Source organism: Rhinolophus sinicus, linkage group LG11 (assembly GCF_036562045.2).
Source record: "Rhinolophus sinicus isolate RSC01 linkage group LG11, ASM3656204v1, whole genome shotgun sequence".
Classification (NCBI taxonomy): Eukaryota; Metazoa; Chordata; class Mammalia; order Chiroptera; family Rhinolophidae; genus Rhinolophus; species Rhinolophus sinicus.
This window is the reverse complement of record NC_133760.1, coordinates 45,343,669-45,368,944: the sequence shown is the minus strand read 5'-3', so window position 1 is coordinate 45,368,944 and position 25,276 is coordinate 45,343,669. Positions and strand designations below refer to the sequence as shown.

Genomic DNA, 25,276 nt, shown 5'->3' with positions numbered 1-25,276 from the left:
CAGAAACCAACCCCAGGGGCACCTTGGTCTTGGACTCCAGCCTCCAGAACTGTAAGAACATAAATTTCTGTTGTTTAAGCCCCCCAGTCTGTGGCATTCTGTTACAGCAGCCCGAGCAGACTGACACAGTGGGTCGAAGGACATACGCAGTTTTAATTTGACAGGTGGCACCCACATCGTGCTGCAAAGCGTGTGCTCCACTTCACATGCCCACACATGTGAGCAGGATCTGTTCTCCCGTACCCTCACCAGCACCGGATACTGTCACACTCTCATCTCGTCAATCTGAGAACACAAACAAGGCACGTATTTGAATGAATACTTAATGTTGAGATTCTTCCAAATGCATGTGTGACCTTTAATGAATGACTTTCTTATCCTTCGTCTCCATCCCTGGAAGCCCATCAGGCGGTCGGTATAACACGAAAGCTTGTTCAACCCCGCAGGGATGTGGTGTCAAGTAACGCTCTTCTTCACTTTCAGTTCCTCTTGCTTCTTCCCTAGTTCATGAGTTGAAATGGCTCTAAGAGAAAGAAAGCTAAGAGAACATTATTGGGGGGCGGGCATCTCTCATATTTGGTAGTAAGATATTTTATTCACAGTGACTTGGGAAAATGAGCTATAGTTTATATAACATTATAGAGGAACATAAGCGCCCACGGGAGTCAGATTTTCTCAAATGCCTGATGACAATGAGAGGTGGAGCTGAACAGTTTTAAACCAGAAGTGGGTCTTCCGTGTGTGCACAGCACTGAGAGAAGTAGGGCCCAGAGGATGTGCACTTTTCCTTCTTTGAAATATGTTGAGCTAGATTCTCCTCCACCATCCTTCTTTCCTCCTTCTCTCACATGGGATTCCAAGGATGTGTCACCAGGAAGCTCTGCTCCAAGGGCTCCCAGGTGCCCCATTCAAGTTCTGCATCCCTCAGGCCTGTCTTCCAGGACCTGCATTTCAGACAATGGAAAAAAGATTTGGCTACAATGACATATTGGCTAGGAAACGCACGCATACACCTGTGGACCATAGGACTGTGAACAAGGCCCCTGACATGTCTCTCTGTACCCCAGTGTTAAATGTTGGTGAAATGAATGAATGAATGAATGAATGAATGGCCAAGACACTAAGTAGTGAAGTATTCAAATGTTTCATGGGAAGGGTATTATTTTGGCCAAGAGGCTGAGTACACCTTTTGATCTTCATAGGATTCAAAGTCATGACCTTGTAGCCACATTGGCAAGATGTGTGGCTTGAACAATCAAGCTGACATGGCTTTAGTGTCATCTGTGAGAAATTGTAATGTTTTACACACACACACACAACATACACACAACTAATTACCATTTAAGAAGCTAGACAGAAACGATATTTTGTAACTCACTGGTTTTCAGCCATCAACTCACAGATGTTGATTAATCATTGAACATTCATTGTGGTTGTGCATTTTCATGTCCAGTTTTAGAACTTTGAACAAGGGTCAGTAATCATATGTTGCTGTGCTCACAGTCCCTCACTAATTACCGAGAGTGAATAACTGTGTCTCAGATGTTCTCTAGAGCCCTAGAAGAAAAACGACTCTCAGTAGATCTTAAATTTGTGATATAGGCTAGTTTCAAAAGAGGTCAAGGGCTACCAGTGTGACACTGCTCCACTTTTAGTAAGGGATAATCTGGGCAGTTTCTACCTGTGGCACCTGATGCGTGGCCTCCCCGAGCTCTAGCTGTACTTTCTGACTCAGTTTTTCTTGCTTTGTAATGGATTCTGTCCATTTGTCCTCAGTCTGCAAATTTTCGGTTGACTTTTTTTCACTTCCACCACACAAATATGGAAATTGCCCCCCATCATTTTGGCTGCACTTTTCAGAGTCTATTACACCATCCCAAAACTCCAGGGTAACTCCATACCTTAAATTATTTGATTTTTTTCTTGAATGAAATGCCTTTTAGGCTAGATACACAATAACAATAAGGGGAAAGGTTGGCCCCCTTTGTCTTGCATTTTACTTTAGAAAAGGCCCTTATGGCTTGGCTCACACATGTCTGGAAACAAAATTTGCCTTTCTGCTTCTCTGTGATGCAGTCAAGTTCAAAGCATTTACTTCTGTCTGTAGCAGTTCTTTTGTTGAATATGCATACCAGGAAACCTCCTGGAGGGGGGCGAGGTGGAAATGAATAGACTAGGGTGCCACTTGGACGGGGAAGGCAGAGCACTGAGTAAAGGACTTAAGTGCTGAAAAAGTGATTTCTTTTGGAAACCATTGACATTTGAAGTCACATGGGCTATTTTATTTTGGTGTGTATGTGTTCTGTGTATGTGTGTTTAAGTGACATAGAGTAAAACACATTTTCAAGGGGCTGACCCGGTGGCTCAGGCGGTTAGAGCTCCATGCTCCTAACTCCGAAGGCTGCCGGTTCGATTCCCACATGGGCCAGTGGGCTCTCAACCACAAGGTTGCCAGTTCAATTCCTCGATTCCCGCAAGGGATGGTGGGCAGCGCCCCCTGCAACTAAGATTGAACAAGGCACCTTGAGCTGAGTTGCCGCTGAGCTCCCAGATGGCCCAGTTGGTTGGAGCGCGTCCTCTCAACCACAAGGTTGCCAGTTCAACTCCCGCAGGGGATGGTGGGCTGCACCCCCTGCAACTAGCAACGGCAACTGGACCTGGAGCTGAGCTGCGCCCTCCACAACTGAAACTGAAAGGACAACAACTTGACTTAAAAAAAAAAAGATCGAAGTGTGGAAGTGGGGAGAGCCTTTAAAAAAAAAATTTTTTTTTCAAGCAGTTCAGAAGGGTATAAAATGAGAGGAAAGTCTCCCTCTTTTGTGGATTTCTAGTCTCTCGTTTCACTCCCCAGGCTTCTGTCAGTTTCTTGTATACCTTTTTAGAGGTATTCTACATTTGTGTACATATACACATAGATAGATACACACACACACACACACACACACACACCACTGGTAGCATATTGTAACACTGCTGTCTACTCTGTTCGCTCTGTTTTGTATTTCCATAATAATATATTCAATTCAACAAATATTATCGGTCATCTGGTAGATCGCGGATCCTGGTCTAAGTACACAGGAGAGAGCAATGAGCAAAACAAACTGTTATTTTCTATTGCCGAGTGACAAGTCACCACAAATTTAGCCGCTTAAAACAACAGACATTTATTATCACTCAGTTTCTGTGGGCCAAGTGTCTGGGCACAGCTCAGGGGCGTTCTCTGCGTCAGCTTCTTACCAGGCTGCAGTCAGAGGTCGGCGGGGCTGCATTCTCATCCGGAGGCTCAACAGGAGAAGAATCTGCTTCCACGCTCACTCCAGTTGTCACAGAAATTCGTTTCCTGTGTGTGGAATGAGAGCTTTGGTTTTTTTACTGGCTGTTGCTCAGAGGCCCTCAGTTCCCAGGGGCTGCCCTCAGGCAGTTCACGGCAGCGGCCTGCTTCTTTGAGGTGAGCTGGAGCGTGGGAGTCCGCTAGCAGGACGCAGTCTTATATTAGGGAACATATTCAGGGGCATGCCACCCCATCACTGTGCCATATGCTATTGGTTAGAAACAGGTTCTACCCACACTGAGGGGGAGGGAATTACACAAAGATGTGAACACACCAGGAAGTGGGGATGAGGGGACATCTTAGAGTCCATCCATCTGCCTCACACACCAAGGACCTGCTGTCACGCAGCTCATGGTTTAGTGGGGGAAGATGGACAACAGAGGAATAGACCCATAAATGTTGGGTGCTGCAGAAAAGGCTAAAGCAGAATGATAAAGCTGGCTAAATGGAACAGAAGTAAAGGAGCATCGTTCTAGAGGACGGCAGTCGGGGGAAGGCTTCTTGGGGCAGCGACATTGGACCCGAAGGAAGTGGGGTGCCGCAGCCCAGCTGCGGACAAGCAAGTCACCTGTGAGCATTGGTGACTTCTGTAACAGTGAGCCGGCCAGTGGGGCTGGACCTATTGTCAGGGAGTAGGACCTGAGGCCATGGAGTCCGATCAGGTAGGTCCTTGTGGATGGAAGGATCTCTGAGAGATGCATGGCTGTTGGAAAATTTGGGGCCTAGGAGTAACACTGTTTGGCTTATATTGCAAAGGGTCCCATTGTTCCCGGGATGAGGGCAGACTGAAGAGAGGCATCAGTGGAAGCAAGGAAACCAGTTTGCAGCTGTTTTCATGATCTTGACAAGAAGCAATTCTTGTCAAGAATTGGTTTGGACCGAGGTGGTGCTGATGTGTTTCCTGGAATGTGCACAGCTGTAGTCTGAAGGTACAGGCTGCAGCACCCACTGATGGAGAAACGGATGTGTGGGGAGAGGAAAGGGAGATGTTACAGGTGATAGCAGGGGTTTTGGCCTGAGCTACTTGAAGAATGCAGTCACCATTTACTAGATGCACAAGACAGTGAGTGGGAGGAATGGGTTTTAACAGCAAAATTCTAGAGTTTGACTTTATACATTTTAAGGAAAGCGATAGTCGCAAATTTGTACTTTTAAAAGTTCACTCTGGGTGCTGTGAAATGTTGGATCAAAGGGGTTAAAGTGCGAGCACTCTGAGACCAACATTTGGAAAGGTGTGGGGGGGAGCCTAAGCAGGAAGTGATGGTGGTCAGGCTCAGTGGATAGCGTGGGAGTAAAGGGGAGTGAATGGGCCTGAGAAGGTTCTGGAGGTGAAATAAGGAAGGTCTGGGGCTTGTCTGAATGGAGGAGGAACCGTTTTGTTGGGGGAAGATCATACTTGTCTAACAGGCATAAAGCAGAAGGTGACTCCCAAAACCAGAACAATAGTGAAATCGTGTTTTCCACAGGGGCTCTGGAAACTTCTTTCATGACAAAGTGTCTTAGCTCAGGCTGCTATACCAGAATACAACAGACTTGGTGGCTTATGAACAACAGAAATTTAGTTCTCACAGTTCTAGAGACTGGAAGTCCAAGATGAGGCATCCACCATGGGGAGATTCTGGTGAGGGCCCTCTTCCGGGCTACAGACCACTGACTTTTTGTTTTGTCCTCACACGGTGGAGAGCAGAAAGGTAGCAAGTTCTCTCGTGACTCTTACAGGGGCACCAATCCCATTCAGGAGGGGCCCATCCTCGTGACCTCATCTGACCCTCATCACTTCCTAGACCATCACACTGCGGAGTAAGGTTCAATACATGAATTTTGGGAGGACATAAACATTTAATCCATAACATTCTGACCCTGGACACCCCAAATTCATGTCCTTCTCACATGCAAAGCACATTCATTCCATCTCCAATATACCAAAAGTCTTAACTCATTCCAGCATCAACTCTCAAGTCTGCAGCCTAAATCTCATCTAAATACCATTTAAATCAGGTATGGGTGGGACTCCTCTCCAGATGTGAACCTGTGAAGCCACACAAGGTATGTGCTTCCAAAATACAATGCTGGGACAGGCAAAGGACAGACATCCCATTCTAAGAGAGAGAAACAGGGGAGAAGGTAGAGTGATGCGTCTCAAGTAGGTCTAAGATCTAGCAAGGCAAACTTCACAAGATCTTTAGGCTCCAGAATAATCCTCTTTGGCTCCATCCATCTCTGCCCTCCAGGCTCATTGGGGCAGAAATCTCACCTTCCTGACCCACTGGGGTGGTGGTCCCACCTCTGCTGAGGTGGAGGTAATGCCCCAATGCTCTACTAAGCAGGAGTCAGCTGCCAGGGCTCTGCCAGGCAGCCCCATACCCACAACTCCTGGCAGCCCTGCCCGTACGGCTCTGGACAGAGGCTGTCTGGCCTGTTGGAAGATAGGAAATGGCCCCCTCTTTTGAAACCAAGGAGGGAGCCCTATTGAAATCTGAATCGCCTTTGGGGTCCTTCGTGCTTTGTCTTGAATAATAGTGCACAGTTTCAGCCAAATAGCTCTATGGTCTCATCCTTCAAAATCTATGAAGTCTGATAGCCTTCCTTCATTCCTTCTCATCTTCTCCTTCAGTTCAAACTGGAAGTTTTCTTCCTGGGGTGGCTGATTAATCTGTGGTTCACATCCATACTCATTTTCCAATGTCCCAAATGGTCGCTTGGCTGTATCCTTAGCATTCTCATTTTTTGCAATACGGACAGGCGAAGAATTTTCAAAATCATTCAGCTCTGCTTTCCTTTTGCTTAACAATTCTGTATTTAAGTCCTTTCTGTCTCCTTGAATTTTACTGTAAGCAGCCAAGAGGAGCCAAGCCATACCTTCACCACTTTTTTTGAAATCACTTCAGTTAAATATCCAATGTTATTACTTACAAGTTCTACCTTCCACAGAACAATAGAACACGAGCACAATTCAGCCAGGTTCTTTGCCACTCCATAACAAGAATCACCTTTCCCCCAGTTTCCAATAACATGTTTCTTATTTCCACTTGAGATATCACCAGAATGGCCTTTACCGTCCATGTTTCTATCAACCTACCGTTCACTACTTAGGTGTTCTCAGAGAAGACTGAGGCTCTCTCTGCAGTTCTCTTTCTCAGCTCTCATCAGAATCACCTTTGAGGGTCCGTTCATGGCAGTGTAGGCTTTTTCTAGCATTGTATCTCCAAACTCCTCCAGTCTGTACCCATTACCAAGTTCCAAAGCCACCTCTGTATTTTCAGATATTTGTTACAGCAGCACACCCCCCACTTCTCAGTCCCAATTTACTGTATTAGTCAGGGTTCTCCAGAGAAACAGAAGCATATACATATACATATATAGAGAGAGATATATAGATATATATATATGATGTATTCGGGTTTAGTATATCTAATATATAGTAGCCATAGATGGAGATTCATATGGAGATTTATTATGAGGAATTATGCACGCCAAATCTCATGATCTGAGGTCTGCAAGCTGAACACCCAGTAAAACTGGTGGTATAATTCAGTATGAGCCTGAAGGCCCAAGAACTAGGGACGCCAGTGGTGTAAATCTCAGTCCAAGGGCAGGAGAAGACGAGATGTGATGTCCCAGCTCAAAGAGCAAGACAGGAAAATAGGAGCAAATTCCTCCTTCTTCTACCATTTTATTCTAATTCAGGCCTCAGCCAATAGGAAAAGACCCATCCACATCAGATTCAGATGCTGAGCTCACCCGAAAAAATCCTCACACATACACCCCAAAATAATATTTAATCTGGGCACTCCGTGGCGAGTCAAGTTGACACATAAAATTAACCACGATACCAAATAACTCTTCTTTGAGAAGAAGGTCTGAACTGTATTTCAAGTTACGTAGGTTCTAGTAAGAGAATATTCTGGAATAAGTCTTTGGCCTTTGTCTTCAGAAATGGAATTTCTCTACTTGGGCTGTTTAATAACTTGACAAAAGCAGTTGTGGGTTAGCATTTCTCAGGCAAGACCATCTTATTTGGAGTCTTCTCCTCATCCACAGACTGCAACACAGTGATAAGTTAGAAAGAAACGGTATATAGTGAGGAGTTACTTGGATGCTGGATCCTGCCGGAGTTTCTGGGCTCTCTCCAGAGAGTGGCTGCCCGGGACCCATCACCTGCTTTGCATGCTCATGGCCGAGGATGCTACTTGCCCTACAGCAGCAAAGATGGCAGAAGGAGCTGCCTTAATAACCTACAGGAAACTTGGCTCTGAAAAATTATGAGAAGATGCACCCATTCTGGCAGTGTTTCGTTTTTATTGTCATTAGGCTAGAAGCAATTCTCTGTGGGGGCTTTAGCTGCCACCAAGGTCAAAATCTACAGAAACACCACTTAAAACAGAGAAATGGCAAACCTCTAGAGATAGAAAGTAGATTAGTAGTTGCTTGGGGCTGGGGTTGGGAAAGGGATTGACTGCAAATGAGCCCTAGAGATCTTTTGGGGGTTGAAAATATTCCTAAATTGGATTGTGGTGATGGTTGCACAACTCTTACTAAAAATCATTAAATTATACACTTAAAAAGAGCACATTTTACAGTATATAAATTATACTATAAAGCTCTTAATATCTATCTCTCTCTCTCTCTCTCTCTCTCTCTCTCTCTCTCTCTCTCTCTCTCTCTCTTTCTCACTCTCTCTCTCTCTCCTCCCCTCTCTCCCTCTCTCCAAAGATCCCAGAATGGTACACAACTTGGACACTTTTGTTTCTAAAACAGGAATGATAGAAACTCTGTCCAGAACAAGGTACAGGCTTCCACATTACCTATTACTTTGAAGTTTCATTGAAAAAAATTACCCTACTTGGAATCTTTGTATTCATTTCATTAAGGAAAAAAAAAACATGGTACAATGATGTATATTTTGTGCAAAAAAGGGAAAGTTTCTAAATGGGGCCTAAGCCCAAGATATTAATTGATACCTGGAAAAAATGTTTCATAACCAGAACACGGAAAACACTAATAACTATAACTATATATAGACATACATATACATATACATATACATATATATGTGTATGTATATATATATATATATATATATATATATATATATATATATATATATATATATATATATACACCGTGGTTCCCTGAAAATAAGATCTAGCCGAACCATCAGCTCTAATGCGTCTTTTGGAGCAAAAATTAATATAAGACCCAGACTTATTTTACTATAGTATAAGACTGGGTATACTATAATATAATATAATATGAAAGTCCGGGTCTTATATAAGACCAGGGCTTATACTAATTTTTACTACACAAGACTCATTAGAGCTGATGGTCCGGCTAGGTCTTATTATTGGGGAAACATGTTTTATATATATATATATTAGTCATGGTTCTCATAACTCTGGAGTGGAATAAAATAATCACACACTGCCTAAAATTTAATTATAATGACAAAGATTATTAATACCACATAGTAGTATGTATGTACTATTATACCGTTCTATTTTATTGAAGTTAATAAATCAATGAGATATTTACATTTCAGACAAAAAACTGCATATTTATTGGAGAAAGTGAATACATTTTCGGGTATGTAAAATCCCCTACTGTTTCACTTTAGACTGATTGTTGAGGAAACTTCCAGAAGAGCTACTTTATGATTCTATACCATGGTACACATTTAACACTCAGTTACAATGTCGTATCATCTTACACACAACATATATTCCTGCCTCAGCGTCTTTGCACGTGCTGTTCCCTAGGCCCGACCGGTCATTCCCTGGATGGCCATGGTCTGCTGCCTCACTTAAGTCCCTGCTCAAATATCGCTTCCTCAGAGCAGGCTTCCCTGATCAGCCCGTCTAAAAATAACAGTCACCATCCCTGTAGCCTGCTTTCTTTTTCTTCATAGCACTTAACCATTGTCTGACCTTATACGCTTGCCCTCCCCACTAGAATGTAAACTCCATGAAGGCAGGGACTTCATCAGTATTGTTCATTGCTGTGTCCCCCGATTCTGGTACATAATAATTGCTCAAGACATATTTGTTGAATTAATTGAATGAATTGCAATTTGGCTTTAAATATTTACCTCTTTTGCCTCCCTAACCAGACAGTAAATTCATGGAAGGCAGCCAAAGGCCCTGGTTGCTTATTTAGCTTTTCTAAAGCAATTATAGCTCCATTCTGTGCGGCTGATAGACGTTCAGCCCAGATTTCCTGAATGAATGCCCTGGAACCCGAGCGTGTTACAAGGCTAACCAGTCTGCACCCCCCACAGGACAGCAGGAACAGGAAGGTCTGGCCTTTCAGCCCGCACTTTACAAAGTACTTTTATGAATATTAACTCATTGATCATTTTGCCAATACTGTGGTAGTTCCTAAGGTTTGCCTGAAGAAACGAGCACTTGGATACAACAAATGTTAATTTCTGGCACGTACTATTACTAATTTTGAATACTTTTCTTGAGGGGGGTCTTAGATGTCAGTGGCATTTAATGTGTTCTTGGACATCTGAAAAAGTATTTGAAAAGACCGAATCACATTTAAAATAAGTAAAAATAAGAAAGACTATCGTGATATAAATGTGTGCCTGGAGGGATTTTTGGAAGAGTGTTTAACAGTCTTCATGGTGGTTATTTCTAGATGGTGGAACATTGAGGTTTTTTTGTTCAGCTTTCCGTTTTTCTTTTGAATTTTGAAAACAAATTGGAAGTCGTCAAAAGAAACCTATTTCTATACAACGCTTTATTTTTGTTTGTCAGTGTGAATAGCACAAAAAAATACCACTACTCATTTTCCTGGCTGTGTAATTCTCAGTATGTAGCAAATTTCATTCTGAGAAAACTCTTAATACTGATTTGTAGTGAAGCACCAACAAATACAATGGACCAAATTCTGAAGGGTTTTGCTTTTTGGTATGTTTTCTGTATTTATGGTCATGTTATTGTCTCAGCAAGAAAATCGAGCAATGCTTCGTGTTTGAGTTTTTCATCATTTGCCAAAAAAACTTTCCAGGATATTGAGCTCCCAAAATATAAGGTAAATTCGAGCGCAGGGACTTGCTCTGTACTTTGGACTAACCTTAGAGGGCACCGTGAAATGTGCTCCTTTTTCCTCATGTTTTAAAACACTTAAAATTCCCTTGTCTTTTTTACCTCAGGGATCGGGAAGATATGCAAATAACCACCTTGTGGAAAATCTCTACCGATGCCAACAACACGGTCCTCATTTTGGGCTGAACTGGGTTTCCTGTTAATTCTGAACTAAGGGCTTTCCAAGGGTGCTGGTGCACCCTAGGGCGAGCGAAGTTTCGTTACACACCCAGCAGCGCGTGTGACCCTGTGCCTGTGCATCCACGCGTGTTTGTGTGCGTGGCTGTGGAAAGTAGGTTTTGAGCCCATGGCTGACGCACTCAACGAAGACGCGCGTGCAGCCATGCAGGTGGGCGCCGGCTTCTCCAGTCTCGGGTGGGCTGGGGGATCCTCCGCCCCCCCTGCCGCCCCCCACGCAGGCCAGGGCGCGGCCGGACCGGCGCAGGGAGCACGGCGGCCGGGCGGCGGGGAAAGCAGCGCAGCCTGGGCCCCGGCAGGGTCCTGTGCACGTGCTCGAGGGGTGGGGGGACATCTCCTCCCTCCTGGAGGTGTGCTGAGAGCGGAGATCTCGGGACAGGTCAGCAGAGCCAAGGAGATCCCGGAGGCCCCTGGGTGGGGGAGGGCACAATGGGCGGGGCGGCGCCTCCCACAATCCATTCCCTGCGGAGCTGACGGCGACTTCCATCCGGCATCACCCAGTCTCAGGGACGCCGAAACCGAGACCGGGGGTGGCGCGCGCGTGAGGGGCATCCGGATGCCCAGGTACGTGAGGCTCCTTCCCCAGGAGGCGCGAGGACTGTTAGGCCGGGCGGTTGCGGCCTCCAACGCGACGCGCCACGGTCTCTGTGACGCGCGACTAGGCCTCCGGGGCTGACCCGGCGGCGCGGCGGGGGCGGGGCGAACGCGGGAAGGCGGGGCGAGAGCGAGGGGCGGGGCGGGGTGGAGTGAGGCGGAGCGAGCGGGGTGGAGCCGGCCGAGGCCCCGCCCCCACGGTCGGAAGAGCGAGACGCTACGGAGCAGGCGCGTCCCTCAGCTCCTGCTGTTGCTGCCGCTCGCCCTTCTCTGGAGCCGCCGCTGCGGCCGCCATTTGCACGGGGACCCCGGTGACAGGGGCTCGGCCGAGGGGCGGAGGGAGGGGGGAGGGTCCGCGGAGCCCCCGAGGGCGGGAGCGACGCCGCCGGCGCCGTCGGGCTCCCTGCGCGACCGCGCCGCCCGTGGCTGGTCCGGAGCAGCAGCGCAGCAGCAGCGGCGTCGGCAGCAGCCACAGCAGCAGCAGCCGAGGCCGGGCGTGCGCCTGAGGCGCGGCGGCGGCGGCGGCGGCCCTGCGGGCGGCCGGGAGGGGCGGAGGCAGCGGCCGCCGCCGTTTGATGGATCCGAGGATCGCCTGGTTCCAGCCAGAGCAGCTCGGACCGTCCAACAGTCTGTGGATGCAGATCTGGGAGACGACCCAGGGGCTGAGGAACCTGTACTTCAACCACCACTGTCACAGCAGCGGCGGCGCGAGCGGCGGCGGCGGCAGCAGCACGGCCACCGGCGGGAGCGGCAGCAGCACCGGCAGCCTCGGCGGCGCGGCCCCGGCCCCGGCCGGCATGTACCGCTCCGGGGAGCGCCTGCAGGGCGGCCACGCGCAGGCGGCGGAGTCCCGGGACTTCCTGCCCCTGGAGACGACCAACAACAACAACAACCACCACCAGCCCGCGGCCTGGGCCCGCCGGGCCGTCGGGGGCCCCTCGGCGTCCCTGTCCCCCTCGGCGTCCCCGTCTCCGCACTCGTCGGCCGCTGTCCCCGGCGCGGAGCCCGCCGACCCGACCTCCGGCAGCAGCAACAAGCGGAAACGCGACAACAAGGCCAGCACCTACGGACTCAACTACAGCCTGCTGCAGCCCAGCGGAGGGCGGGCCGCGGGCGGCGGCCGGGCGGACGGCGGCGGGGGCGTGTACAGCGGGACCCCGTGGAAGCGGAGGAACTACAACCAGGGAGTCGTGGGGTGAGTGGTGGCCCTGCGGCCTGGGGCCCGGCCCTTGCACACGCGCAGCGGGGCACACGCCCACAGCAGGGAGACGGGGTGGGGGGGCGAGCGAGGCCACCCCCTCCGGCCGCCTTCGTGGCTGCTTCTCGGGCCTGATGGACATCCCTCCATCCCTCCGCCATGCACGCCTTGCCCTCTAACCCCCCTTAACGGTCCACACCTTCCCCCTCTGCCCTTCAGCCACGCACGCCTTTTCTGGACACCCACACTCTCCCCTCACCCCCCTTAGTCATCCACACGCTCCCTCTTCATCCTCCACAGCTTCCCCGACCCCCTTTAACCATCCGTTCTTTCTTTCCATCCCCCTCGGTCAAACACACCTTCCCGGATTCCTCTTCCGGCCTTCACCACCTTGCTCCCATCGTCACACCCCGGGATGGGGTTGCTTAGCACGGGAAAAGCACTCATTCCCTGAGAGCAATCCTGTGTTAGTGCCTTTTGGTGGAAGGACCTGGAGGTGCTTTCCTTGCCAAGAATAGAAACTTCCAGAAAGCTCCTCCCCCTCCCCCAATCCCAAACAGAAATCATCAGCCTTGTAAGGCTTTGCCTGCTGTTGACCCATCTTATATTTTTTATTTCAAAAAAATTGCCTGTATTGGCGATGCCTCGTTCTGTGGGGAGTGAGGAATGGGGCGACAGCTAAGTTTAGGCTGGCAGAGGTGGTGAGGTCTTCTTCTGAGGCTGATAGAACTTTCTAGGAGTTCATGGTCCTTGGCCCCAGCTTCTGTCTGTAAAGTTGTCATCCTGGCAGAGACAGCCAGTGCTTTTCATTCTAGGGGGTAACTTTATGCTAATGAGTGATTATTGCACCACGAATGACTGTTTAAAGTTCAGCTGTTACAAAATGCAGTTTTACCTGACCCCTTGTGAATTAGGGACACTTAAGCAAGGAATGATTTCAGCTAGACTTCCCTTCTGGAAAAGCCCCTGTGCTGGAATAGGTTACTGAATCTTTTTTGTTTTTTTTGGTGTTTTTTTTTTGGGGGGGGCATGTTTTTGTTTGTGTGTGTATGTGTTTACTCTGAGTATGGAGAATGAGCTTTCAAAATGCTTTTCATTTTTCAGACCCTGTTTTACGATGGGGCTACAGCAGGCAAATGAAATGACTATGTGTGATCCTCTGTGAAACCTTTTCTTAGATTCACTCATTCAGATCTGCCTGCTTTGGCAAGCAAAGACAATTCTGGACCTTTTTGAAGGTCTGGGTAAAATGAGTTGGTGGGTTCCGTCTGCTTCTAGTGGGCTGGTGTGTGCTATATGCTACTATTGCAGCTCCCACCTTTTATGGATAATGCAGTCAAGCGTTTTAGGACTGGCACTGGGGTTCGTGTCAAACCTGCCTCACTCTCTGGAGGTGAACCTTGTAGGGTTGAGTCCTCTGTTGCTCAGCTTCAAGGGCGCTCTCCATGGTCATCACGATTTAATAAAGGGCTCATGGTTCCATCCTGTTAGTATTTCCAAGATGAGGCTTAAACCTGTGGCGTAGTGACCAGCAAATTGATATTGAGGGGTTCTGGGAGTTAGTTTCATTTCACAGGAATAAGCTCCAGTTAAGTAATCACTGTCAACTCAAACCTTGAAGTTCCCTAATTTCGTTTTACCGAAGCTTCTGCGTCTGGCAAAAATACATTATAAATCCAAAATGCTGGCCGCCTCTCTTTCTGATAGATTAGAAACTGCCCTGTGCTCTACTTGCTATTTGTTGTCGAGGACACTGTAAAAGGGTCACATTTGAACTTATATAGAAGCAAGATAGTCTTGTTCCTGATTCAAATGTTGCATTGCCCTCAAAGGGATTAAGGAGAGGGATTTCTATTTCCCAGAGGGATTACTGTTTAAAAACTGATTGTAAACCTGTGTTAAAACTGCTTATCAATTTGTCAGACTTTCCTTTCTTTTGTCTCTTCCTCTAGAGCATGTCAGCAATTAAAAATTTTTTTATTTTGTTAAGCGGTTCCTAAGAGAGTTTTTGTAAGAGTGTCTGGGTGCTTAAAAATTCTTGTTTTGATTTAAGGATCCTTATTTCTTGACTCTTACGTAAGTTTTGCTATTCTTTTTTAAGTTTTGCTGTTTTTAATACAAATATTTAAAAAATCTGAATTCAGAGGCTGTTACACTATTCTGAGATGAAATATATAGTAAAGCTGTTACCAACATTCTAAGTGCTGGGCATGTGACTGACACGTAGCTAATAGGTTAACAAATTGTGGTGGTCCCGGCCCCTGAACTGAGAGTCCAGGTAGGGAAAGGCGAGAGACGCACATCAACAGTGGACTAGGACAGTGGCACAGTTGGATGCACTCTCTCACGTCTTGTATCTCTCAGTGTTGTCGGCTGCAGCCAAACTGATGGACTTACTGCCTGAACACGCCACCGCACAGTTCAAAATCCTGACGTCTCCACTGCCCCAGTTCTTGATGTTTTTGGTTCCTCTGAACTCTTGAAGTACGTGCTTCATGCTCTTGGTAGAGTTTGCTTATGTTTACTTTTCCTTTGATGGGTATGTTTCTTCTCACCTGCTAGATCACTAGTTAACAGGAATTTCTTAAATGTAGAGGAAGATATTCGGATTTCATCCTGAAGTCTTCATAGCCCTGTTTCAAAATTAAACTCGCCAGGGCTCACCATTACAGCCTCCTCCCTGTACCCACAGGCCCAGGGAGTTTGTTTGCTTTCTGTTTCTTTTTTTTTTTTTTATTGGGGAAGGGGAACAGGACTTTATTGGGGGAACAGTGTGTACTTCCAGGACTTTTTTTCCAAGTCAAGTTGTTGTCCTTTTAGTCTTAGTTGTGGAGGGCGCAGCTCAGCGTGTGGTTGAGAGCCCACTGGCCCAGGTGGGAATCGAACCGGCAGCCTTTGCAGTTAGGAGCATGGAGCTCTAACTGCTGAGCCACTGGGCCAGCCCGCTTTCTGTTTCTTTAAAAGTTGCTTTTACACTTACTCGTTTTCCTGGGATTTGTTTCCCTCCAAGGCTCGCTGTGGTGTAGGAAGCAGTCTGCTTGGAGCTCCTTCTGGGTGTCCTTGAGAACGAGCCATAAGCCCCCTTCTTTGCAAAGGTTTCATTGTTGATCACCATGGCGAAATAAGTGATGACAAAAGTAGCAAACACAAGAAACTTACGGAGATTCAGAGTCCTTGGTTGGATGGTTGGAGCCCCAGAGGCTTCTTGTGAAAGGTGCTTGGTGCTTGTCCAAGCTCATGAGGAAAGGTTTGCGTTGGTCACGCTGCCAGATCTGGAGATATTTTTTTCAAGGCTTGGATGACTTGTTTAAAATAATGTTTTGGAGTACACATTTGACTGTGGGACATCAAGAAGACCCCATGGGGACTCTTGGGTTTAAGGAATAATTTCTTGAACTGGGGTGGTGGCGATGGGACAGAAGAATGAATGTGAGTGGCACTTCAAAGGAAGGATGGCGAGGATTGGGATTCGTGTCATGGACTTAGTTACCACCCTACAGCCTGACCTTGAGTGACAGGGGAAACCTTGGTATTATTGTTGAAACGAGGATTGGGACTGTTGGTTTGGAGCAGAAGGTACGGTGAGGATTACGTGGAACTGTCCAGCAGGGAACTGCAATGTGGGGGCTCAGATGTAGTTGTGTTCACTGCAGTGGGCCAGTGTCCTTCCGTCTGTACAGTGTGCCCTCTGTCACAGGAAGCCCAAGATGCTGGCGCTATTCTTCAGCACTGGCATTGTGGCCTTTTCTGCCGATTTCTACACAGTGTGACCGGTGGGGTTGCTGTTAGTGCTGGGCTCCAAAGCGATCAGCGCTGTAACATGGAATGAGAGAATGTAGAGGCCTAATTCTACGTGCTTGCTCTTGGAATGATTTTTGTGCATTTGCAAGGTAGCCACAGTCATTCTTTAGTGAACTAGAACCTTCAGGTTATTGAATTTGGCAGCGTTGGGTACTGAAATGTGCTTTCAAGAAGACATTAATGTTTCTGCAGTGTAGATTCTATACTAACAGTATAAATCGTATTTGAGAATTGCCCCAAATCTATACCGTGTTCAACTAAGTTGCTTTCAGGCCACAACTCAGCTTCTGTCCACAATCTGGGAGTTGTGACCACTGTCACTGGTGACCACTGTCAGAATCCTTGGCATTTCAGTGTGGAATCTTTTTCAACTTCCATTAAGTTTTTAGCTGTTGAAACAGTGAGTGAATAGAGCGTTTTGGAGTCTACCTGGATTCACACAGAAGGTTTAGTATATTGCAGGAAAGGAAGGATGCGAAGGGATAAGAAAAGTCTAAGGCTGGGGGTTGGTGTGTTAGCACAATCCTGGCCGTACTGTGCTGCATGGCCTTACATCACAGCTTCCTCCATGAAACCCCTACGATGCATCCTAGTGTTAAGAGTGCACAAGGGTCCATGGGAAGAAAATTCAGGGGCACCCTTGCTGATAACTGGATTGCTCAGATGGTTGGGTTTGATACTATTTTACCTGCTGAAGCTGAGCAAATTTAAGCCTTTTTTTTTTCGTATGGAAAATAGAAAAGCAAGCTGGTGTATGATTTCACTCAGCTTACTATTCTCCCGTCTGTTGAATCCATTAGAGTAACATTTAGTGGAGGAAACTATTTCAGGATCACACCCACGGCACTCGAGACCGTACTGTGTATATTAATCACTTAGCACGCATAGGTATGGAGTAATTTTGCAAGGGTTGTAGGCCACAGAGGATGCTTATCTGAAGAATTAGGGTCCAGCTTGAGAGATTCAGAGGACCGTCAGTAGAATGTTCTTTCTACCCCTCAGAATATTCACTAGGGGCTCAGAACCCCTACAAAGGCTGCAAATTCACTTTGCCATTTTTTAAATGACCCAGAATTATTTTTTTCTAAGTTAATGTTTATTGAAGGTGAGGATGGCCTTATGCTAGACTTTTCGTTAATTTGGACCCAAACAGCAGGTGATACATTTATTTCCACTCGGTAAGTTATGGATGACATAAGAGACTTTGGTATGCTCAGGGCTTAGGGCCATATGGAAATTTGAGTTAAAGATTTTGGGGAAAAACTCCACGTGAAGCCGTTTATGTTGTGCATTGGCTCCATATTTGCTTGAACCATTTAAAGTATGAAAAAAAAATCTTGCCGTGTGCATAAGGTGTCATGTAAGTATCAGGTACCTAAACTCAGGAATTCTAGTGCAAACCTTGCTTTCCGCTGAAGTAGTTTGAACAGTGTGTAGAAACCTGTTTTCAAATTGCTCAATAAAATCAAAGTGCTCATGGTGGCCTTTTTATCATGTTCCAAATGCTTTGTTAAACCTTTCCTTTTTGTTATATTAACCTACTCATGCATAGCCCCATCTAATTTTTTTTCTTTTTCTTTTGTAATTCAGATTCACAGAAATTTGCAAAAAATAGTACAGTGAGATCCCGTGTTCCCTTCACCTAGTTTGGTGCAATGATAATATCTTACATAACTATAGTTTAATATCAAAACCAGGAAATTGACATTATTACAATCCATAGCCTTATTCAGATTTCACCAGCTTTATATACACTCATTTGTGTAGTGTGTGTAAAATTATGACTTAAAAGGGCCTTAATTTTCAAGTTTTACTTTGTTTTTATTCTTAGCAGTATCATTCTAACTTTTTGTTTTATCTTTGAAGTAATTTGCAGTATTTCCATTACATGTCTTTTTCTTAGAAACTAGTATGAAGTGGAACCTTATTTTCATTTTCTAAAAAGATACAAAACGATAACTGCAAAGTGGCTTTCAAAAGTTCAAGTCCTGCCCTATCGTGTGTTGTGAATAAACTTTCTTTTCTGTTGGCTCTGTTTGGGGGAGTAAGCCTGTGGTTAATGTTGTTTGGTGGTGGTAGTGAAGTTATTTTACAGTATTTTTACATCCGAACAATGCTTTCAGACTGTAGAATAAATATTTTTATCTGCAAATCTATTCTAGAATGAACTGTGTTTCATTGGAATCATTTTCTGACCTGAGAATGGGACCTGATCTCTTATTCTTCCCTTACTAGCTCCTTGTAGTCACTGTTTTAATTTTATCGAAATAACGTAACTTTTTAGGACCATTAAAGTATTGTAAATTTTTGCCAAAACAGGAATATGAATCCATTAGGATAGTGGTTGTAGAGTTTTACAAGTTAATTTCTAGTCATTTGGATTTAATAAAGTGTTAGGTCTTTGATGAGGTTTGAAATTTTGGTGTCTTTATTCCCTGACGTTATTCACTCTTTATTTTCTTCTTTGTATGAGGTGTCAATACCACTCTTCCTTAGAATACTGGTTTTTAAAATCAACATATACTCGTATTTTACATACGACTAATGAATGCTAATTGTCAAAATCTAGAAAATATAGCTAAACCAAAGGAAGAAAAATATAGCCCCTCTAGTACTACTACCAGGATATAGCTACTCTAAATAGTTTTAGACTTTTTAATGTGTGCGTGTGTATATATGTGTGTGTGTGTATATGTATATATATAATTTCCTTTGTTCTTTTTATCAGTACGGACTCCTACTGTGGGTATACTTAAAAATGTTTTTTCCAAGTTAAAGAATTTTTTAAAAAAAAATCACCTCACACCTGTTAGAATGGCTCTTATCAAAAGGACAGGCTGTAACCAGTGTTGGCGGGGACGTGGAGAAAACGGAATTCTTGAGCATGCTGGTGGAACTGACTGTAAATTGGCTGAGCCACTATGGAAAACAATATGGAGATTCCTCAAAAAATTCAAAGTAGAACTATCATATGATTTAGCAGTTCCACTACAGGGTATTTGTCTGAAGTAAATGAAAACACTAACTCAAAAAGATACCTGCACCCCCATGTTCATTTCAATAGCCAAGATATGAAAACAACCCAAGTGTCCATCAAGGGATGAATGATCAAGAAAACGTGGTGTAGATTTCTTCTGCTGCCGTGACTAAGTGGAAGTGTTTTGGGAGTCACTTTCTGGACTCTGGGTGGGGTCGCCCCCCCCCCCCCCCGTCCCTGTCCCCCCACCACCTTGCCCTCCAGCAGTTTTACCGCATTCCACCCACTCCCAGTTCCTTCTTGGACCCGGCATCCATGCTCTATGGGGGTACAATTCTGTGCCCATGGAATCCCTTGGTGACCAGGACCTCAGTCCTGGGCATGAAGTTTGACGGTGGAGTGGTGATGGCAGCAGATGTGCTGGGCTCCTACGGCTCCTTGGCGTGTTTCCCCAACGTCTCTCCCACTATGCGAGTCAACAACAGCTGGGTGCTTCTGGAGACTACGCTGATTTCCAATGTTTGAAGCAAGTTCTCAGCCAGATGGTGATTGATGAGGAGTTGTTGGGAGATGGGCACGACTATAGCCCTAGAGCTATTCACCCATGGCTGACCAGCGCCATGTACAGCCACCGCTCCAAGCTGAACCCTGCGTGGACCACCATGGTCAGCAGAGGCTGTTCTGATGGAGAGAGCTTTCTGGGTTGTGTGGGCATGCTTGGGGTAGCCTATGAGGCCCCTTCACTGGCCACTGGTTTTGGTGCATACTTGGCTCAGCCTTTGCTGCAAGACATTCTGGAGAAGGAGCCAGGGCTGAGCCAGATGGAGGCCCCAGAGCTGGTGGAACGCTGCATGTGAGGGCTGTACTATTTCGAGATGTGCATTCTCATAACGGTTTCAAATCGCCACTATAACCCAAAAAGGTATTGAAATAGAGACCGCTGTCTGCAGAAACCAACGGGGATATTGCCCACATGATCAGTGCCTTTAAATGAAATACATGTGGATTATCTAGAACTGAAGTTGTACCCTTCTTCCAGCTTTGAACTCGGCTGGTTCAAAGGTAGACTTCCCAAAAAAAGCATATATGCATGTGTGTGTGTGTGTGTGTGTGTGTGCGCGCGCGCACATTTTTACATACATATATTTGTCTGAAGTAAATGAAAACACTAACTCAAAAAGATACCTGCACCCCCATGTTCATTGCAGCATTATATACAGTAGTGGATGCCAAAAAAAATGTATACACATTTTAAGAAAGGAAAAAACTATTAAAATTGTAATACTCAATATATACCAATAACAAGATGAATACAAGTCACGTTTGACTTCTGCAATTACAAGAGATGCTCAAAGTGGTTTCCATCAGCGTAATTTTAATACAGTTTTTTTCTTAAAATGTGTATACATTTTTCTGGAACAGTGAGTGTGCACGCTCGCGCGCACACACACGCACAATGGAATAGTATTCATCCATAAAAAAGAATGAAATCCTGCCATTTGTGGCAACATGGATAGATCTTGAGGGCATAATGCTAAGTAAAGTGAGTCAGACTAGGACAGATGCCGTTGGATCTCACTTACATGTGGAATCTGAAAACATTGTTAGATTTATACTTAAGTATTTCCTTTTTTTTTTTTTTTGATGCTAATGCAAATGGTCTTGCATTTTAAATTTCAAATTCCAATTGATTCTTGCTGGTGTATGAGAAAGCAGTTGACTTTTGTTTATTAATGTTGTGTATCCTACAACCTTGCTACAATGGCTTATTAGTTCCAGGAATTTTTTGTTGTTGTTTCTTTGGGATTTTCTACATAGATAATCATATTATTAGCAAAGAAAGGCAGTTTTATTTCCTTCCCAATCTGTACCCTTTTCATTTCCTTTTCTTGTATTAATGCATTAGCTAGAATTTCCAATATGATGGTGAATAGGAATGGTGAGAGCAGACATCTTGCATTGTTCTTAATTAGTGGTAAAACATCTCCTTTCTCGTCATTAAGCATGATGTTCACTGTAGGATTTTTGTATATGTTCTTTGTCAAGTTGAGGAACTCCCATTTCAGTTTGCTGAGAGCTTTTGATTGGGTGTTAGAGTTTTTTCAAGTGCTTTTTCTGTTTCTGTTGATATGATCATAGAATTTTGTTCTTGAGCCTGTTGATTACATAAATTTATTTTTGAATGTTGACCTCTTGCATACCTCGAATAAATCCCACTTGGTCACAGTGTAGAATTCCTTTTGTACATTGTTGGATTCAGTGTGCTAATATTTTGCTCAGCAGGTTTACATTTGTGTTTATGAGAGATACTGGTCAGTAGTTTTTTTCTTGTAATGCCTTTGTCTGGTTTGGGGATTAGGAAAGTGCTGGCTTCATAGAATGAGTTACAAAATATTTCCTCTGCTCCCGTTTTCTGAAGAGATTGTAGACATTGAGATAATTTCTTCCTTAAACCTTTGGTAGATTTCACCAGGGAACCAATCTGGGATTGGTGCTTTCTGTTTTAGAAGGTTATTATAATAGTTATTGATTCAGTTTCCTAAATAGGTATAGGCCTATTCAGATTGCGCTTTTCTTTTTGTGTAAATTCTGGAAAATTGTCTATTTCAAGGAATTGGTCTATTTCGCCTAGGTTATCAAATTTGTGGGCATAGAGTCATTCATAATATTCCTTTATTATCCTCTTAATGTCCATATGCCCAGTAGTAATGGCCCTTCTTTTATTTCTTATATTAGTAATTTGTATCTCCTTTTTTCCCTTGGTTAATCTGGGTAGAGGTGTATCACTTTTATTGGTTTTTTTCAAAGAATCAGCTTTTGGTTTCATTGATTTTTCTCTGTTGATTTCTTTTCATTGATTTTTCTCTATTGATTTCTTTTCACTGATTTTCACTAATTTTAATTATTTATTTTCTTGTCCTTACTTTGAATTTAATTTGCTCATCTATTTTTAGTTTCCTAAGTAGAAACTTAGATCTGATTTTCAGATCTCTCTAATATTTGCATTCAGTGCTATACATTTTCCTCTAAGCATTCATTGCTTTCCTTGTATCCCACAAGTTGTTTTTTTGTTTTGTTGTTGTTGTTTTTTGTAGTTTCAAGTGTAGAAAACTATAATAATTACACATCTACACCCTCACAAAGTTATAACTCCCCTCCCCAATTTACCCCTCTGACATCGTATACAGCTGTTACAATTCTACTGATTCTATTCCCTATGCTGTGCTCCACATCCCGTGACCATATATATGTATATATATACACACACATATATTTCATTACACTTGACATTCCATATTATTCTGCTTCAGGTGTACAGTGCAGTGATCAGGCATCTACACTGTCCGTGAAGTGGTCTCCCTAATAAAACAAGTGCCCATCTGACCCCCTACAAAATCTTTACAACATTATTGATTATATTCCCCAAACTGTATTTCATATCCCCGTTGCTATATTGTGATTACTAATTTGTACTTTCAAATCCCTTTACCTTCTCCTCCCATCCCCACCCCCTCCCACCTACCGTGTTTCCCCAAAAATAAGACCTAGCCAGATAATCGGCCCTAATGCGTCCTTTGGAGTAAAAATTAATATAAGACCCAGTATTACATTACATTACATTACATTACATTACATTACATTACATTACACCCGGCCTTATAGTAAAATAAGACTGGGTCTTACATTGTTTGCTCCAAAAGACGCATGAGAGCCGATTGTCTGGCTAGGTCTTATTTTCGGGGAAACACAGTAGGAACCCTCAGTTTTTCTTTTCTCCTATATCTCTGAGTCTATTTCTTTTTTGTTTGTTTGTATATTCTGTTCTTTAGATTCCACATATAAGTGAGTCATATGGTGTTTGTCTTTCTCCGTCTGGCTTATTTGTATCCCACAAGTTTTGATAAGTTATAGTTTCATTTTTATTTAGTTAGGAAGATGTCTTGAGACTTCTTCTTTGACCAATGTTTTATTTAATCTCCAAGTATTATGTATATAATCTCCAAATACTGTATTTTGAGATTTTTCCAGCCATCTTTTTGTTACTAATGTCTAGTTTGATTTTATTGTGGTCGGAGAGCATACTTTGCATGATTTTTATTCTTTTAAATTTGTTAAGGTATATTTTCTGGCCCAGATTGTGGTCTGCTTATGTTGTTTTTCTTGTAAAGAAATCCTGATGATGTAAAGTTCTCTCATCTTTATTGTTTATGACTTCAGAAAAACATACAGTTAAAACAGTCAGGATGAAGTAACCCAAGTGTTCATCGATGGATGAGTAGATAAACACAAATAGTATGTACACACGATGAAATATTATTCAGCCTCATAAAGGAAGGAAATTCTGACACGTGCTATGACATGAATGGAACTTGAGGACATGCAAAGTTTAAAGCCAGTCACCATGGACAGGTATTGAATGATTCTACTTCTATGAGTACCTAGAGAGTAGTCAGTTTCATAGAGACAGAAAGTGGAACCGTGGTTGCCAAGGGTTCAGGGAGAAGAGAATGGGGAGTTAGTGTTTGATGGGTACAGAGTTTCATTTGGGGAAGATTAAGAAGTTCTGGATCAAAGTTTTAATTGTGCAGTATAAATAAGTTCTGCAGATCTATACGCAGCATAGTACCTATAACTAATAATACTGTATTGTATACTTAAAATTTGCTAAGAGGGTCGATTTTAGGTTATGTATTCTTACCATGCACATAAAAAATGAAGGGTGCAGGAGGAAACTTTGGGAGGCAATGGATGTGTTTCTGGCCTTGATGGTGGTGATGGTTTCTCAAGTGTGTACTCATATTTGTCCCCAAACTTACCAAGTTGTATACATTAAATACTAAATATTTTACATGTCAATCATACGTCAACAAGTGGTTTAAAAAAAGTTCTGTAGATGGATAGTGGGGAAGGTTACACAACAGTGTGGACACACTTAATGCCATAATACTGTACACTTAAAAATGGTTAAAATGGTAAATTTTAAACATAAAATGTATATTTTACCACAATTTTTAAAAAATAGAAAAACAGGTTTAAAAATCAGGATGTTGACAAGAAAAAGGTTAATATGAGTTATTTAAAATTTTCCTTTTACTCTAAATGTTTGTATCTATTTGGGCACTTATACGACTTAAGTTTCATTTGTGACTGATCGGCTAGAATATAACTATGTTCAGTTAGGTTTCCTGTGGTGTGATGAGGAATGAGCTTTTTATGTAGATCAGCAGAGAATTGTATACGTGATGACGCTCACACTTGCAGAAGGTGTTTGTTTATTCAAGGACCCTCTGCTTATGGACTTGTTCGATTTGTAGCCACACGGTAGAACCATTGTGGGGTTTGAGATCAAAGGACCTTGAGAGGTCATTTATTCCAATTCTTTTTTAAAAAATTGATAATTCGAACCCCAGAGAGGTTAAAAGACTTTACCTAAAAATTGCACAGCTAGTGCAGTGACTTCATCTTTACCTGAAACCAGGGCTTCTTACCACTGACAGATGTCAGTTACCAAGAGTCTGGTCCTATCAGCCTAAACCTGTGATTTCAAATAAACCCGGGGCTTGGTGTTCACTTCCTCCCCTGGCGTGCCGCTGTTTCCTACAGCCTGTGCAGTGAGCTTGATAAGGGTGACTCTTAAACTGGTTACTTCGAAGCAGGGTTTTTCCATCTGAGGAAGTTAAAAAAAAAATGCTGATGACAGGTGCCCACTACTCAGAGTTTCTGATTTAATAGGTCAGTAGGGGGTGGTGGCTCTCACATACATTTTAAAAAATAATAATCAGATGCAGCACAAGTTGAGAAGCACTGCTTAAAAGGATCGTTTAAAGCATGGGCTCCCAAACCTTGCTGATTGTCAAAATTCCCTGGGGAGCTCAGAACCCTCAGACCCCAGTGCTATAAGGGCCTGCTACTCAGAGGGAGATGAGGTACTGGAGGCCCTCTGCTGTTCCGGTCCAGGTGGAAAAGCTTTGCCTCCCCACCAACTTCCCTGTATCAATTAAAACCAGACATCATTTTAATGAAGTGAAGTTTGGCTCAGGCTTGTAACACTATTGCTTGTTGGATGAAAAGTAAAAATGTTTATTAAG

At 44.1% G+C, this 25,276-nt stretch overlaps 1 protein-coding gene, 1 long non-coding RNA gene and 1 pseudogene across 5 annotated transcripts in view; 2 read left to right on the top strand and 1 right to left on the bottom strand.

The window, feature by feature from the left end:
- Positions 1–177: 177 nt before the first annotated feature.
- Positions 178–13,092, bottom strand: LOC141567517 (uncharacterized). The gene is made up of 3 exons (XR_012490201.1): positions 12,769–13,092; positions 3,238–3,340; positions 178–944 (listed from the first exon to the last, which is right to left on the bottom strand). It is a non-coding gene; the product is annotated as an uncharacterized LOC141567517 (long non-coding RNA).
- The window catches only part of TENT4B (terminal nucleotidyltransferase 4B), a 47,463-nt gene continuing 32,784 nt past the window's right edge, over positions 10,598–25,276 (top strand). Inside the window, exons 1-2 of one of the 4 annotated variants that reach the window (XM_074314924.1) lie at positions 10,598–11,181; positions 11,909–12,406. In XM_074314924.1, coding sequence (XP_074171025.1) covers positions 10,727–11,181; positions 11,909–12,406 — 953 coding nt within the window. In that variant the 5' untranslated portion in view covers positions 10,598–10,726. Of the gene's footprint in view, positions 11,182–11,647; positions 12,407–25,276 lie in introns of those variants that run through there. The other 3 variants (XM_074314925.1, XM_074314923.1, XM_074314926.1) reach the window with 3 other exon arrangements.
- Positions 16,117–20,717, top strand: LOC109447698 (proteasome subunit beta type-4; annotated as a pseudogene).